The sequence below is a fragment of the Branchiostoma floridae genome, chromosome 7, assembly GCF_000003815.2.
Source record: "Branchiostoma floridae strain S238N-H82 chromosome 7, Bfl_VNyyK, whole genome shotgun sequence".
NCBI lineage: Eukaryota > Metazoa > Chordata > Leptocardii > Amphioxiformes > Branchiostomatidae > Branchiostoma > Branchiostoma floridae.
Window position 1 is genome coordinate 9,208,534 of NC_049985.1, and position 16,076 is coordinate 9,224,609.

At 41.0% G+C, this 16,076-nt stretch overlaps 1 protein-coding gene across 2 annotated transcripts; it reads right to left on the bottom strand.

Annotated features, from left to right (window-relative positions):
- Positions 1 to 4,387: 4,387 nt before the first annotated feature.
- On the bottom strand, positions 4,388 to 16,076 carry LOC118420296 (Krueppel-like factor 7). 2 transcript variants are annotated; one of them, XM_035827030.1, is made up of 8 exons: positions 15,890 to 16,076; positions 15,629 to 15,671; positions 14,896 to 14,944; positions 12,208 to 12,270; positions 8,593 to 8,896; positions 7,680 to 7,824; positions 7,241 to 7,398; positions 4,388 to 6,821 (listed from the first exon to the last, which is right to left on the bottom strand). In XM_035827030.1, exons 1-8 carry the CDS (start codon positions 16,020 to 16,022, stop codon positions 6,649 to 6,651), a joined length of 1,068 nt encoding a protein of 355 aa, XP_035682923.1. In that variant the 5' UTR covers positions 16,023 to 16,076; the 3' UTR covers positions 4,388 to 6,648. The 2 variants fall into 2 exon arrangements, with proteins under 2 accessions (XP_035682923.1, XP_035682922.1); XM_035827029.1 differs by having other exon boundaries at positions 7,680 to 7,833.

Here is a 16,076-nt window from a genome sequence, read left to right on the forward strand (position 1 = left end):
CGCTAGGGGAGTCGGCCGACCATAGGACTTATTTCCTCACTGGCCGGCCGGACAATACTCCTAGGCCCATTAACTCCTACTAGGCTTTTATTCCTAACTTGGCCAAAGTCCCTATTTCTATTCGGCCAGGCAGGAGTCTGGTAGAAACTATTAAATATATTAAAGTGACACGGGTTCATTATCATGTTTGCCTTTCAGGAGGACTTTTTATCTACAAGTATCACACCATCTAGCGGCTATGCCTAAAGCTGCAGTGACAACCACACCTCCGGTTATCAAAAGGGACAATGTATCAACAATGCTACTAGCCTGGGTACCATCCTCCGTAGTGACCCCTTGCTCAATACTTTCGCTTGCTAACCACGGAGATAGCAAGCGAAAGTATTGAGCCAGCGGTCACTACGGAGGATGGTACTCAGGCTACGATACTACATCACACCGCTGCAGACTGTCTATTTTGCCTAATGGACCTTGGCACATTTCCTATAGCTACCTCATACCAAAGTTACTAACTGGCGATAGTATTGTTTTCTGGTATCAATTGTCAGAAAAATGAGCCACTCAAGGAAACGTCAAGATATTCGTTTCCAATCTGCTCGAAGATTGTCTCACCCGTGATATTCTCCCCTCCTGTCAATGTGAGTTTCAGAGCTGTCTTTATATGACTACTGTACGGTATACATATACAGTATGTGATATCTCCCTGCTTTGAAGTCCGACGTTTTTCATGGCGGTTCTTCTAAAGATAGAGGTGTCAGTTTATCCCTGGCGGGACGACCTTGGTGACTTCTCATCCCCACAAAAACACATGTTACAATGTTTACTCCAGCATTCACTCTGTTTACCTCAGAAATTACCACGTTTAGTTCAGCAGATAAAAGGCGTCGCTGTTGTCCCGACACCTATGTACGAATGGTGATTCACTGGCCAGTTGGCCCTCAGTGTGTAGCGGGCCAATGTGGTAACAATTTCCGGACCGTCAGGCTGGACGCGTATTGATGAGCCCAAAGACGGCAGGGCAGACTCGAAACGAACGTTACGTTCAATCATAGCAGCCAAGGTCAAATCTGGCTAATCTTTATCATTTATTAAAGCATTGTCCAAATTACCGACTCCAGCATAAATCGTAAGCTGAAGAATATGAGACCCCCGCCATGAGACCCCCACCCGCCCACTTGAACCCCGCGTGGTGTGGTGATACTTTGGCGCCATGTTAACGACGCGCACGGATATCATGTATAGGTGATAAGGTTACATTTAAGGTCAGCTATAAGTTGACTCCATCATGTGGTCAATGAACTGACCTGGAGGTCCAAGGGCTAACCAAGCTAGTTGAAAGCCCACACTTTGTAAATAGCGTTCATAAGAAATGACGAAAACCGAAAACCTATGCAACGTCATAGATGAAATCATAAAAGTCAAGGTGACAGAATGCCTGGACATAGAATCAAGAAGAAAAGCTCACAGAACAGAACAGAACACAAATCGGCACACGCCCCAGCTAACATACTTTGTGAAACTATTTAGGAATCAGCTAAATTGGTCATATTTCCGGTGAAGGTTAAGATAGAGCTCGAGAATGAGATTTACGTCTTAATTTTCCTTCCTGTCTCCGGATCTTTTATTAGGTTCTCCGGGAAAACAAAAGAAGTTCGTCAGGTCAAGTGTACTGCCAGGTACACACCTTGTATTGTTCCAAACCGTCGGAAACGGCGATGTCGGTGTCAGCAATTTAAGTACCGTGGGTATGGGCGTTCCATACCCTAGTTGTTCTTGATATTGTAATGGATATTCTTGACATTGTTGTTGTATCTTATTTTTGTTGTATCTTATTGTCTACCTGCCACCACGCCCCAGCTAAGAAACTTTGTGAAATTGATTAAGAATCAGCTAACTTGCAATTGGTCGAAGGTTTAAGAAAGAGAGTAAGAAAGAGAATGAGATTTACGTCATAATTGTCCTTCCTGTCTCCGGATCTCTTGTTGTGAGATTTCTCCGGGAAAACAAAAAGAGTTCATCAGGTCAAGTGTAACTGCCAGGTACGCACCCTGCATTGTTCCGGACCGTCGGAAATGATGACGCAGGTGTAAGCAATTCAAGTGTATATGGGTAATTTACTGTGTATATGGGCGTTCCCCAACTTTTGTTCTTGATATTGTAATAAGTATTCTTGGTCATTCTTGGTATTGTTGTTGTGCCGTATAGTTGCTGTATCTTATTGTCTGCCTGAAGAAACATGAAGAAACGGGACAAATGGACACCTGACCAAAACGCCCCAAATATAAAACGCGTCAAAAGCAGCGGGTGCCCGCAGCCGCGCCGAACCTTTGCTTGGAGAGTAACAGAAAAGGGAAGCTAGGAAACGCAAACGGCCGTTTGGAGATTATATAAATGGCTCAACGACTAAACTTTTTCGTCATCCGATATCTTCCTTACAGATACTGTAGTCACAATTACTTTTGTCAAACCTCTGTCTCGAGTTGAACAAACAGCCACAACACTTGTAAAGTGAATAGTTTGCAGTCTTGTTCATACCGCCGGTCCTGCAAACTCTGTGGGCACCTTCCGGTATTATTTTCTCATTCCGCTTAATCGACAGGTTGAGTGGAAAGTTTTCTCGCCTGGATTCTTCAGTGTTTAGTTTACAAACTATAGATAAGTTCCAGGATTAGTTCAACTCAACTTAACTTAACTTAACTCAACTCAACTCAAATTTGTTCCGCGCATCCTCGGCTCATTGAAACTGTGAAGTTGCAGTCTCATATGTGTATCAAAAGCGGCCTCTATTAATCAGTTGAAGTACTGCATTAGTAAGGCATATTGATGCTGCAATAATATCATTTGGCGTTAGAGATTACCATGGAAGTAACGTTAAGCTTAGACTGCAATATCGTCATAATCATGATGTATTTTCCACATTCATTGTTAAACTTGTTGTAAGTACTCCTTGAAATTGCAGGTAAAACAACTCTTCAAAAATACCCATGAATGGCACAGATTTTCTTGTTGGTCGTATCTTAAAGTAATACCTGACTAAAAAAGTACCACACATATCACACAAAGTACTGACTCTCTTCCCTCTCTGTCACAGATCTAGCCTGGAGAGGTGTAGATGTGAAGGTCACCAATGACCTTGCACAGAGGTGATAAAGTTTAAATGGCTGCTTGGTAGGCTATTTGGGGGCAAGGACCTCATAAACTGTGACCAAGGTGATATGTGATGGTCTAAGATAACGACTAACAATTAATGTGGTCAAAGATTAGATTTAACGGGTTAGATACTGAAGGCCCTCTGGTTGTAGCTGTGTGCTAGTTCTAAACCCATAAAGGGGAAGACTTACCAAAGCTGTCCGCCATCTGTGAGCAATGCCAATGTTCTTCAAAATATTTCTAAGGAAAGTAATCTGAGTCTAGGTCAATTCAGTTAGAAAGAGAAATGATTCCTGTGGCTGGTAGTCTCTAAAGTACTTGCCCGCAGTCAAATGTCTGCCCTAATGAATCTGCAAGCAGCTGGTTTGACTTTTTTTCATTTCTAGATGTGAGCATTTTTTCCTCTCTTCCCTTGGGGGAAAGATATACAAAATGATGCAAAACAAGTGCAAAATAGGCTGCATCTGCTGGGAGATGAATCCCAGTCACCAAACATGTAATTTTTCTACAGCAGGACCACACAAGTCATCAGAAGCCAGAATGAGGTCACTGGTTATGATAACCATGCCATAATCTGTCCTAAATTGTCGTAAACTTACCAGACAGACTACGAAGCATTATCAGCAAAGTCACTGACCTGGCTGTTAGCTTGTGTTGCAGGTTGTGTTCGTGGCCTTCAAGGCCTTGATGTATTTCATGGATAAAGTTATGTGCAACTTGCCTGGTAGCCTGATCTAATTGTGCTTCATATTCGCCCGTTCTACATTGCCGCGCCCAAGAAGGAGGGGAGGGGCCAGTTACAGCTCTGGACAGCAGAGTTTGCGATACACAGACTACCAGCCTGGGTATCCGGATAGTAGTTCGCTCCAATGTTTACTATACACTATATACAGTCGCTTCTGTGCTAGTATTCCATCCTTGACATCTCTTAACGACTGGAATCGCCCAAATTTTGGACGAGGGTGCTGATTGGTCCCCACACAAGTGAATTAAGGGATGGGTTTAAGCGCTTGTTCGAACAGGTGTTCCAACACCTGACACACTCTCCATCTGCTTGCAGGAGGGCCTGAACCAGTGCTCTAGAACTAATTCCTTAATTCGCTCATCACCTGACATCACCACCATAAGATTTGAATGTACAGTTCCCTAGACGGGTAGCAGAAGCTAACATAGGAGCGATGGTACCCAGGCTAATGAGCACCCCTATGTATGCATAATTGACGAGAGAAAACACATGTAGATATCACCATTCACTGTATTTCCAGATTTGATACATCATTTGTGAAACTGTGTAGAGGTTGGAACAACAATCATCGTGATAATGCAGCAGAACTGATGACTTCTCTGCCAACCAGTCTTTCTTTGCCGGGGTGTGATAGCTTTAATATGATCCTTAACATAATAAACAGCATTGCAATAAGCCCTTCAGAACAACATGTCCAACTATGTCTCTAATTTAAGAAGTAAGACTTTCTCTAAACCAAGAAATATGCAGCCTTTGTTGGAATGGGGTAGCTGGTAGTATGTGTACATAATTCTCTTTTTCATTCAGAGGAGAGATATGTTTTCTAAATCAATGACGTATTTCTCTATCATCCCTTCTAAAATAAGCCAAATAGATTTTAAAAAATGAAGACCAATAATGGACTTCAACTGGAGAAAGATAAGCGGCTACTTTTCACTTTTAATAACCATCAACAACAACTACTAGTATCTGTCTGTAGAGACCATTGCTTACATTACTAAATATCCCTGAAAATGGATAAGTCTGTGTTAGTAAGAAAATCTCTTTGATACATTGACTTTGTCCTGATAACATGAAGTTTGAAACAAACAAATACATCTGCGAACATGTATATATATGTGTGTGAAAGAGCTGAAAACGGCCTCTATTACATTGAGGAGATGGTATAAAAGTAAAAATACACCATGTAGCCGATGTTTCGTAATGGGGTCACTATAGCCTTGACAAAGAATGTTAATGGAAGTAGGGTAGTCATAATGTTGGATTTTAGCAGTAGTTGTGTTGTTTTAGTGAATGACAAGACTACATCACTAGTATCAATCCTGTCTGTTTTACTTAAGTGCACAGTGATACATGTACTTATTAATATATTGATACTACTTTTCTATGAATTAGAAATTATTTGATGCGTGGAGGGACTGAAAAAAAAATTCAAATATCATAAACTCTGGTTAAAATGTCAAAATTTGTTACAACTGTAGATGAATTACATGCTCTTAGCAGATAAGCAATAAAATCCATTGGTTACTTGTTACAGCATGAGAATTCACTACTATGTACATGATATGCAAGACAATAATTCACATGTCTTGGCTACATTTTTGCTGCAAATATGGTATTATTAATTATCACAATGTTATCCATTTATCAATGAGGCAAGCAAATTATTCAAATTAATATACAGCTTACACCACTGTCATAATGTTGGTCACAAAAGTTCCTGCCTTTCATGACCTTTGGAATACTGATAAAGCACCACCTAGCAATCAATGATAAAACTGCAGGTACAAAACAGGCACCCTTGAAACAGGCACCAACCAAAACTTCCGATGGCTTTACAAGCCTTCTATGGTTGCAACAGGGTAAAAAGAACAGCACCAGTGCTGGCTTCCCCATCCTTATAATAAGCAAGAGTAAAAAAACAAAGAAACAAGAGAAACTTAAGATACCATTGTTACAAGTTGTAAAATGTTAAGTTGATACTACACACAATATAAGATGCACACTAGATTGGTCTGGTAAGTGAACTCCTCCCAACATCTACCTACGTGTCATTACATCTTCTTGAAAGGTTACAAAGCATACACAATTGCTGATGTCCTCACTGAACCATCTAGTAGAGTATAAATGTTAAAGTCCCTCAGTCTAGTCCGAGTAGTGACAAAATTCATGGTCAGCACAGAAACGCCCCCTTCTGGCAAGGGAGAGCACTGCAATCCATGCAACTAACCCTGTCCAAATGTTGGACCAGCCAGATTTGACTTTGATGAGACCAGACTATTCCTGGGTGCATCTAGGCACAGAGGAATTCCCCTACAGGGTTATGGGAAGACTCGTAAAATGTTTCATACCATGGCATCCTTGTCAACCAACCAAACGACACACAAACATACACATACATGAGAACAGTCACACACACATCATAGCACAGGTCACACCCTGTCATTACAGGCCGGTCACTCAAAAAACTTTCTCAGTTTCTCCTGTAAACTGAACCTCCTCAAGAAACAACATACAAGTGCACTACCCTGACCTTGCCACTAGTGCCAACACTGTGACCTTCACAATCTAAACAGTGTTAGATTTGACCTTGGCCATAATTTTACTTTCAATGATCACATGTGCCCTTCAGGTGACATGGATCCTAGTACAACCACCATACACCTGGTGACCCAGTCTTCAATGCCAAAATGAAGTTGACACGATGAATCCTTTGGTCTTCAACTCTGACCTTGGGCCTTTCACCTATGACCTCAGTGTCGCTTCTTGTGAAGCGCCAGGTGATCAGACCGCGAGAATGACCTCTCACATTTGTCGCACTTGAAGGGCTTTGCGCCCGTGTGTTTCCTATAGTGCCGTGTTAGTTCATCGGAGCGAGCGAATCTCCACGTACATCCATCCCACGTGCATCTGTATGGCTTCTCTCCTGTGGAACAGAACAGACCAAAATGACAATCTAATGGGCCGAATAAAGTTTCCAAATAAAGTACTGCAAAGGGCTCTCAAAAATTAAACCTTTAGCAGCCATGGACACAGAAGTAAATTAAAACAATTTCACTGTATTTCTTTGTCGCCAAATGAATGTCATTATTCTAGCCATCACAAATATAAACATTTAACCTATTACACAAATATTGAAGGACACCAAATTAAATTCAGGATAAGGAAGTCCAAAGACCAGGAATTATGGATCTCTCATATACCATGGTTTCCATTTCGAAAGATTATACTAGCCTAATAGAGATTTGAAACATTAAGCTTCATATACTTCGGTTCTATATTGCTAAGTAAAACATACAAAAGACTTGAGAACACTACATCAATGTTAGGGAAGCGTCTCCTCACCTGTATGTGTACGCCTGTGTGCCTTGAGGTGGGAACTTTTGGTGTAGATCTTGTTGCAGCCTTCAAAGTCACACTTGTGGACTCGCCTTCTCTTCTGCAGCTCGTCCTGAGGGTCCAGCTCAATCCGCTGTCTTAGAGACGCGATGTGGGCCGGGGGCCTGCGGGAGGGGACAGTCAAATGGTTGTCAAAATATCCCACAAATTTCAAACAAATACACACTTTTGTACTATAACAGTCATGAACATCTATTAGTACATGTATACCCTATTTGTCACATTTGCAACAAATAACTAAATGAATAGTACATGTATACCCTCAAACAAGCATATGTTGAAAATTGGCATAGTGGCCCTTATTTTAGAGTGGTCACAAATCATAGTATAGTGGCATGCTAAAAATGCACTAGCTAGAACTCTGATCTCTACATGTGGTCCTTACATGTTTGCTGCTTCTGCTATGTTGATGAGTGCAGATGACCCAGTCTTGTTCACCGTGTCCAGTGTGACAGTAGGGATGTCGTCGTGGCCCTCGTTAGTGGCTGACGGGAGGGTGAACGATGTCGGGACAGAGATGGCAATGTCATCTGTAGCACCTGGGAGAACAGGGAGATAAAGTTCTCCAACATTAGAATCTAAAGGGTAGTGTAGTGTACATTGTTTTTATTGCCTAATACAGCTGAAATTAAAGGGACAGACTAAACTATTAAAAGACTGATAGACATTGTTTCCATTACCAAGGTGGTAGCTGTCCAGTGATTTCTTAATTCAGTGGGTTGGGTCAGATTAATTTGAAAAATACACATTTGGCACTTACACGCATCCATTTACAGGACTGTTACCAATATCTTATTAATGGTATTTTTGAAGTTGAGCAATAATATGCTAAAATGTGCTTTTCTTGCTAGCTATTAACTTGTACCATGATTAAACACTCTTTCCCAAAACTAAATTCATTTGCAGGGCTCGAAATACTGGGTGCATGTGCACCCAGGTGCACCCAAAATTGGAGCTGTGCACCCAATTATTTTCTGTGGGTGCAAAGGGTGCACCCAAATATTTCCTTGTGTTTATGTATGTAAAGATATGAAAGTATACTAGTTTACATCATATCATCATATTCTTGACATCTAAGTGTTAGAAAAAAAATAAAAATGTCTGTCATGGTATTTAAGAATTTGATAATTGTAACTAAGTTTTATTATTAGGTTATTATTTGAATTTAAGTGGTGCACCCAAAAATTTTTGGTGCACCCAATTTTTTAAGCTGGGTGCACCAGTGCACCTAATCCCAAAAATGAATTTCGAGCCCTGATTTGTTACCAGTATCCACCACTACCAGCAGATGCATTCACCTTTAGCCAGGTTACTCCTCAGGTCGTGTATCGAGACTGTGGTGATGGGCAGCGACTGTGCCAGCGTCGTGACGACCGTGAGCGGTAACGTGGCAACGACCTGCGAGTGCGGCAGGACGGGCGGAGAGACCAGCGGGACCACGATGTGCTGCAGGTTTGTCCGACCGATCATGTCTCCTAACGTGCTGTGTCCAGACAGCGCCGACAGTTTTGTTGCTTTGACTCCGTTCATGGAAAGATCGACGGGCTCGTCTTGGAATGCTCGCTTCTCGTGGCCGGTGTCCATTCCTTCATCCAGCTGGTCCTGGGAGGGGAAGAACATTTCTACATCATCACACAAGACATAGGACATTTTTTTCAAGTGAATCTTTAATTTACAGCTGCATGAAATTCTGACTCCGAGTGACTTGAGATCTTTGTCCTGGGCATGTAGCATACATGTGGTCATCATCAGGTCTATTATTGCCTGAAATAGCAAGTGATTGTGCATGTAGTGCAGATAGAATCTAACAGTCACTAGTATAGATCGGGTTGTGTTGTAAGAGAATGTGACCTTTGACTATGGGAGACAAGTACTGTAAAGGTTATCCTTGACCCAGCTAACTGCACAAATCCCTGACCACACCCTTCTTTATGTGTACTTCTTGCAACAATGTAATATTATCAACTATCCCATACATAAAACATAATGTAAAGCCAGGGTACCTTTTGTGCATATCAAGGATATAACATATTCATATCTAGACCTGTCAAGTCCTACAGATTACAGTGTCTGCATCATGCCAAAAAATATACGCCACTGCAGGCAGTCAAGCCACATGATAACAACTTTGCACTAAGGAACAGAGTTTGAAGAAAGCTTTATAATTAGGCGGTTAATCACAAAACATACCGATATCACTTCGAACGAGACATCAGGATAAAAGGCACAAGGCGAAGTTGAGTGATGAAATACTTGATCATATCTAGATAGACATAACACTGGTATGCATGGGTGTGTCCCTTTTCATTAGCCTAGTGACCCTGAAATACCTGCCTAAAGCATTGACTACCTATACAGTAACAAATACTTCAACCAGAAGGACTTTCTACACACTACTGTAAATGTTGAAATGTTGGCAATGGTTATATTTTGGTTTTGTTGTCATAAAATCATGACAAAGTGAATGTGTTTTGTTTTTCTACTGTACTGTGTAGAATTGTTTCAACTGTGAGCGTCAACTTAAACACTGAAAAGTTCCTTTACCTTCTTTACGTGAAATTAAGTCTATTCAAAAAAAGATGAATTTGCAGTAGATTGCCAGTTTTAGATATAGTAAGATGATTTCTGTTGGGGAATGATATTGATGATAACAGTGTTTTAGAATGAAGTTGCCCAACTTGTGACAGAGAATCTGAAAAGCCATGGTCATTTTGCCAACTGTCTAGAAACCTTAAAATGTATGATAAATGTGGTCAAACAGGGGTAAAAAAGATTCAACAAAACCCATCTGCAATGGCATTACAATGCTTATGCTCCCCTGACAAAGGTTTGCTAAGTAATCTATGAAAGTGTCAAGTACATTGTCCTTCAGTCAGAAGAGGTATAAAGGATTGACAAATATCTTACTAGTTCAGGAAACAAAATGTCTTCAAGTTAGTCTGCTTCTTTAAACATCATCAACATACTTTGCTTTCAAGTTCAACCTTTCCTAGTTTTCTAATAGGTATTACCTAACTATCTTTGATACTGTTTATTGCAAATAAACATAAGACAAAGACTGACATTTGACAAGCTTAGTGAGAGGCTGTGTGCGCGCCCTGGCACAAGTAGCACCTCCCAACGGACTCCAAACAGGCAAATATTTACCAACAGCCCTGTACAAACAGCAGGTGTATGGGACCTTGTTCTGCCCACCACTCCGCTCCACACTTCCTGATAAACTGGCATTAATCAAGGATCACACCACTTTTTCTCAGTAATGTACAGCTAGTGTCAACAGGACGTGGCTCGCGAGAGTCTCCCCTATACCATCGACTTAGCAACATCATTCATGGCCTAATAACTTCCAACATGCTGTTTCTTCTCCTTCCTAAGCTGTAATACCTGAGAGATCCCTCCAACAACAGATGCTGATCCTACCTGTATGATATACTGACAGCAACCACACCCCCAGACAGGTGTGGCAGTCTGCGTACCTGTACAGACTTGTTCATGCCGGGGTGGAACTATGGATACTTGAAGGGCGGGTCTGGCTACCCAAAGACTACAAAATGATCCTATTGTCACTATGGTGCCTTAAGCCACAAGCATACAGACAACACTCTTACAGTACTATAGGGTCCAATTAAAGTCTAATCACTTTGGTTCAACATATTAGTGACAACCACAGTAACAAACAACATTCTTGAGTAATATTAAATGTTAATATTATGTATGTAATATTAATAATTTCTTCCATACTTTTAAGCCACTTCAGTGCATGCATTAAGTAGCTACAGGTGTTGTAGAGGGTGTGCCGAAGACAACACCCCTCTGCCTTAAATGTAGCCTTGGGTGAAATCAACAGCAATTATGATTTATTAGTCTATCAGATTCAAACATTCAAGAGCTAAGTTGGAAAAGCTTAAATCATTCTTATAAAATTAAGCTAAAAGCAACTCACCTGGATACAAATAGTAACATTTTAAAGTCTTCCATTGTAAACACAAGAGAACCAAAATGTAAACAAACTAGGTACAGATTGTGCATAAAATCCATTCAGAATCTTGCAATATTTTCATCCAAAACTGTCAGAATGTTAAAGACACTGTCAAAACATGACAAAACTGTGAGGAAACAATTCTCCCAAAGATGTCAGGATCATTACAGCTTACTTCTCCAAGGATCTGAGACACCCCAAACGACCCTTACCTGACATGGTGGTTTGTTTTGAGGGGCGTGGCAGGGACCCAGTGTCACAAGACAACATAAATCACGCTCCAAAAAGAAACAAACCTCAGAGACTTCACCTCAAGAAGGTTTAACCCACTTCAGATCATGTCTAACATAGGGAAATGTGTCCCTTAAAGAAAACAGGAGGATTAGGCTTAAAGTAGCTCTGACCAACTTCCACTACTTCTTGGAAAGCAGCACCATTTGTTTGATGGGGGTGTGGTGTTGCCATAACAGTTGCACCTATTCATGGTGCTTGGGGGTCTGGGCCTCAAGATATTCTGATGCAACCAAAGTTTGGTTACCAAACACTTATCAATACACAACTACAGTACTATCTTTTCTTTATGAAAATGAATGATCTATATATCTTTCTGGTGAGTCAACTACGTGTAGAAAGAGACACTGATTGGAAGTTTATGGTCAAAGACTGTACTAGCAAGTACTAGCTTTAGCATATCAAAGATCTGGGCTAGTTGACTGTGGGCTCTACAACCTCTGCCTGTTCTATACTATACCATTCTAAATGTAACCTACTGCAAAGGTGTTGTTCGTCTGTAACAGACAATACATCTACTTGCTAACTGAAGTGTTATGCATAACTTATGCAAGGTATGATAATATTCATTTTCACAAACACTATCCTTGCCAAGAACAGACACTTAGTGTTCCAGCCCTGACTTTCCTGTACATGTCCTCACCTGTTCTGTGGCCAGGTCCCCATTGGTTGTTGTGTCTCCTCTGATCTTCACCCCCTCCACCACCTGTGGACAACAAGACACAACATGAGTCAGGTGTAGTCTAGCAGAACAAATCTTTACCATACATGTATGCTCATAACGACAGAGTTATGTATGACGGCATCTACTATGAGTAGACAGAACAGAACAAATGCAAGGCCAGGTATTGTAACAAGCAGGAAGTAAAAAGTACAGATTATGAAATAATATCAAATATATAATAAAATTGGGGATAAATACTGCCAACAATGGACATAATTCTATCATACTTTGAAACGAGAGGATTGGGAAAAGAAAGATGAAATTTAAACATAGGGAAAAGGTTAGGAATTGAAAACATTACGCCTATGCACTGGGCCATATCTCTCCTCTTCTTGAGAGGTGTTGTGTGTTCTTAAAAATGCTCAAAAAGAGTCAATGGGTAGTTTGTCTGGCATATGACTGACACTTAACAATGCTCAACAAAAAATTACATGCAGTAACGGTAATGTACAAAAAGGAGCTCAGAATATTACTGGGTACAGCAGTATTCAGACTCCAGACCTTGTGCATCAGGGGTGAGTCTGCAAATCACAACCTTACACCAGCCAAGAAATTATGCATGACCCCACCCACACTAAGGTAAACAGGTAAAGGTCAGACATGCTATGTTCACAGGTGTGTTCAGACTAATGCAATATCTAAAATAGACCTGCATATGTCAACTATACCTCAGCTGAGCTATTGAACATGATGAAGGATACAGGTCATAATCAGTATAATCTTCCTTAGACAGGATAGACTTTTGAACCTGTAACTAAGAGTCCAGTTCAAAGTCCTTTCCTCATGAATGTCACAAAGCCAATATGTTATATTTGTCTTTATGTCCTTGACATCAAGTTGCGCCTATTCCTAATCCATAATTCACCCATTTGCACCATCGCATTTTGCAGTTCTCTAAGTATGCATACAAAGAAGTTTTCCCAGTTTGATACCTAATGTAACAGTTCTGTGCAGTACTCCAGGCACACAGTACACTTGATAGATAAACAGTTGTGTTCTAATTCAGAGAGGCTAATCAAACATTAGACCATGGAGTCTTTTACACAATTGATCCACCAATAGAGATGCTACTTCAGTAAGTTCAGCGTGCCAAGGCCAAGAGTCAATAAAACATTGCTACAGTTTTCTGTGCTGTTTAGTGTTTCGTCATGTTGTGTTCTAGCACTGCTGTTTACTGCTGGATAGAGTTACACCATGGTATTTTCCATTAGCAAATTGACAGGATTTGTTTGAATACAAGCGGGACAAATTGGATAAGTAGTCGATCTTCGGACACATTCGAGATAAAAAGCATGGTCATAAATTCCATTCTCTGCTATGTCTAGGCAACAATGTGCAACCAGCCTTAAATAAGTTAATAGGTTATAAAACTTTATAGCGCAAGTCTGCCAGTCACTGCTTACACTACAATGAAGCTAGTGATAGACAGGATGATCTGAAGACAAGAGCCATTAACTGCATTGCCTGAATGCCATTCTGGTTAGCTTTAGGTCGTTCACCAAACAACAGGGGCATCCATGCCAATCTCCAAGAAAATGTTTGCTTGATTCAGTTCAAAGGTATTTTTGCAACATTTTTGCCTATCCCTCTAGTCTAGTGGTCTGAATTTTTCTCTCAACCTACATCTGCTTGAAGATGTAGTTGTGGAGAGCTATCATATTTCACATCAATTTTGCATCAACCCATCTCCTAATTGCTGTCTGTGCTCTCTGCTTCATTTCAATGTAAAACAAATTCATGTTGTATGCCTCCCTTTTCATTGTTTGATATTCTGTCTATCTATAATCTTTTTACTCCTTTATATCACTTCCACTGCAAACTCCTGGTTTCCCACTTACTCTGGTGTCCTCCCTCCGTTATCCATATATTTAAAAAAAATGCTTGAGTGCTGACTTTGAACAACTCACTATACAAACGTAGTAAAAAGGGCCTTCTTTCTTCACCAGAATGACCCTGACCTGTTTCACCACGGTTATGTGGTACAGGTGAAAAATTTCCTGTTTAGTGTACATTTCTGGTGACCTACACCAGGACAGCAGCTGGGTAGCAAGTCAGGACAAGACTGCAGCTGAAGAGGCCTGGGTCTGAGGCTTCCAATATAGGTGGGTGGCCACATTACAATACCGGTAGTCTCTATACCAGACTCCGGTCTGTCTAAATAGTAATAGAGGACTTTGGCCAAGTTAGGAATAAAAGCCTAACAGGAGTTCATTGGCCAAGGAGTGAACTCGCCTGCCAGCAAAGGGGGAACATGAACCAAAGTGTGAACTGACTCCCCTGGCCAATTAACCGATTTTTTAGCTGAATTCTACCAAGGAGGTTGAAAAAGAGGACCTCCTTGATTCTACAAACCCCTGCACCCCCGTAGTCTGTCATGCACTGCCAGGTACCACTGTTGGTCATGACAGGGAAAAGCACTTGGCTGTTTCCGGTTCCTGGCGGTATGTCAACATACCCTTTGTTGTAATCTCTTGCAAATACTAGCCATATTCTCGTCATAATGACACAGGAAAAGAACAAAGTAGGATACATTCAACTGCAGTGCCTTCCTTTCCCAGTAAGAAGTGCAAAGACTTCACATTTGTTATGCATATGTCATTTCCTCACCTCTCTTTCCTTGAAACAGCGATGAACAGTGCTGTTGGAATGCTTGTCACTGTTAAAGAAAAGACAAAAGATTTTATATGATACAATGTAAATTCATATTCACTGCCAGTTAAATGTATAAAAAAACATGAAATACATGCAAAAGTTCATGTATTTCTTGCTTTTATGTGAATATGAAAAAGGAACTATTTTCAAAATCATCAAATATCACCACAGCCTTGTGATATGCACACTCGATATTTCTACACTAGCCTACGAAGATACAGTGTGCAACTGGGCCAAATCGGCAAATGGTCTGATGATCTCATGGATTGGTCAAACAAGTGGTTTAGCACACAAACAATTCACAAATCCCCGGCCTAACCCAAAACCAATAGATTAAGGCTATATAGACATTTTGTAGAGAGAGTATTGGAGATCCCGAACCACCACAAACCATCCGCACCGATGCCGACACTTTGTTGTGCAATTTGATGCCGCATTTGTTTTGACACTGAAACGGCGCACGTAATAACGATTGGACAAAACCAAAATACGAACAGACAACAGTTTCATCCTTGTTTATATGGACACATTCCAGCTTGAAATCACCTGCATCTATCCTGTACGTGTAGAGCGAAGTGCTGCCGATAAACGGCGGGAATATACAAGTGATAGAAAGAGCTGACGTCTACAAAAGGATGAATGAAGCTCTCCCGGCCGGGTCAGACAGATTATACTCGACATTACTCACCAAAATGTCTCCATACAGCGGTCACACGCAGTGTACACTTGATCTGAAAATGGAGAACAGAGGAACAACATCCTAGTTAACAATCGTAATCGGTTATTTGCTGTATACTGGTTCAGATAACGTAGTACGGGAAATATTTTTCCCGGCGAGGAATTTTTGACCGTTCGATATCTGACCCTCCGGTCGTCAGCTTCCTGTGAGGGGAGACCTTGATAAAACAGGCAAAACAAATAGTGGTAAACCAAAGGAACGTTGGCTCACTTTGTTCCTTACAGTCCTTGTAGGCACAGTACTTGTTTGCTGATGTTTCCGACGAGCTCCCCTTCGCCATTTGTCCGGTTTTCTTCTTAAAATCAGCAGATACCCCACTTTTCATCGCCACTGCAGCAGCCATCTTGGGCTATTGACGTCATCCGCCACACCCACATCCGGGCCTTTTCATGGGTGG

Coding starts and splice junctions, on each gene's coding strand:
- LOC118420296 (XM_035827029.1), bottom strand. CDS start 16,022: ATGGCTGCTGCAGTGGCGATGAAAAGTGGGGTATCTGCTGATTTTAAG. Junction 14,945..15,628: donor CGCTGTATGGAGACATTTTG/GTGAGTAATGTC, acceptor TTTCTTTAACAG/TGACAAGCATTCCAACAGCA. Junction 7,399..7,679: donor ATAGCAGAAGCAGCAAACAT/GTAAGGACCACA, acceptor CCCCTCCCGCAG/GCCCCCGGCCCACATCGCGT.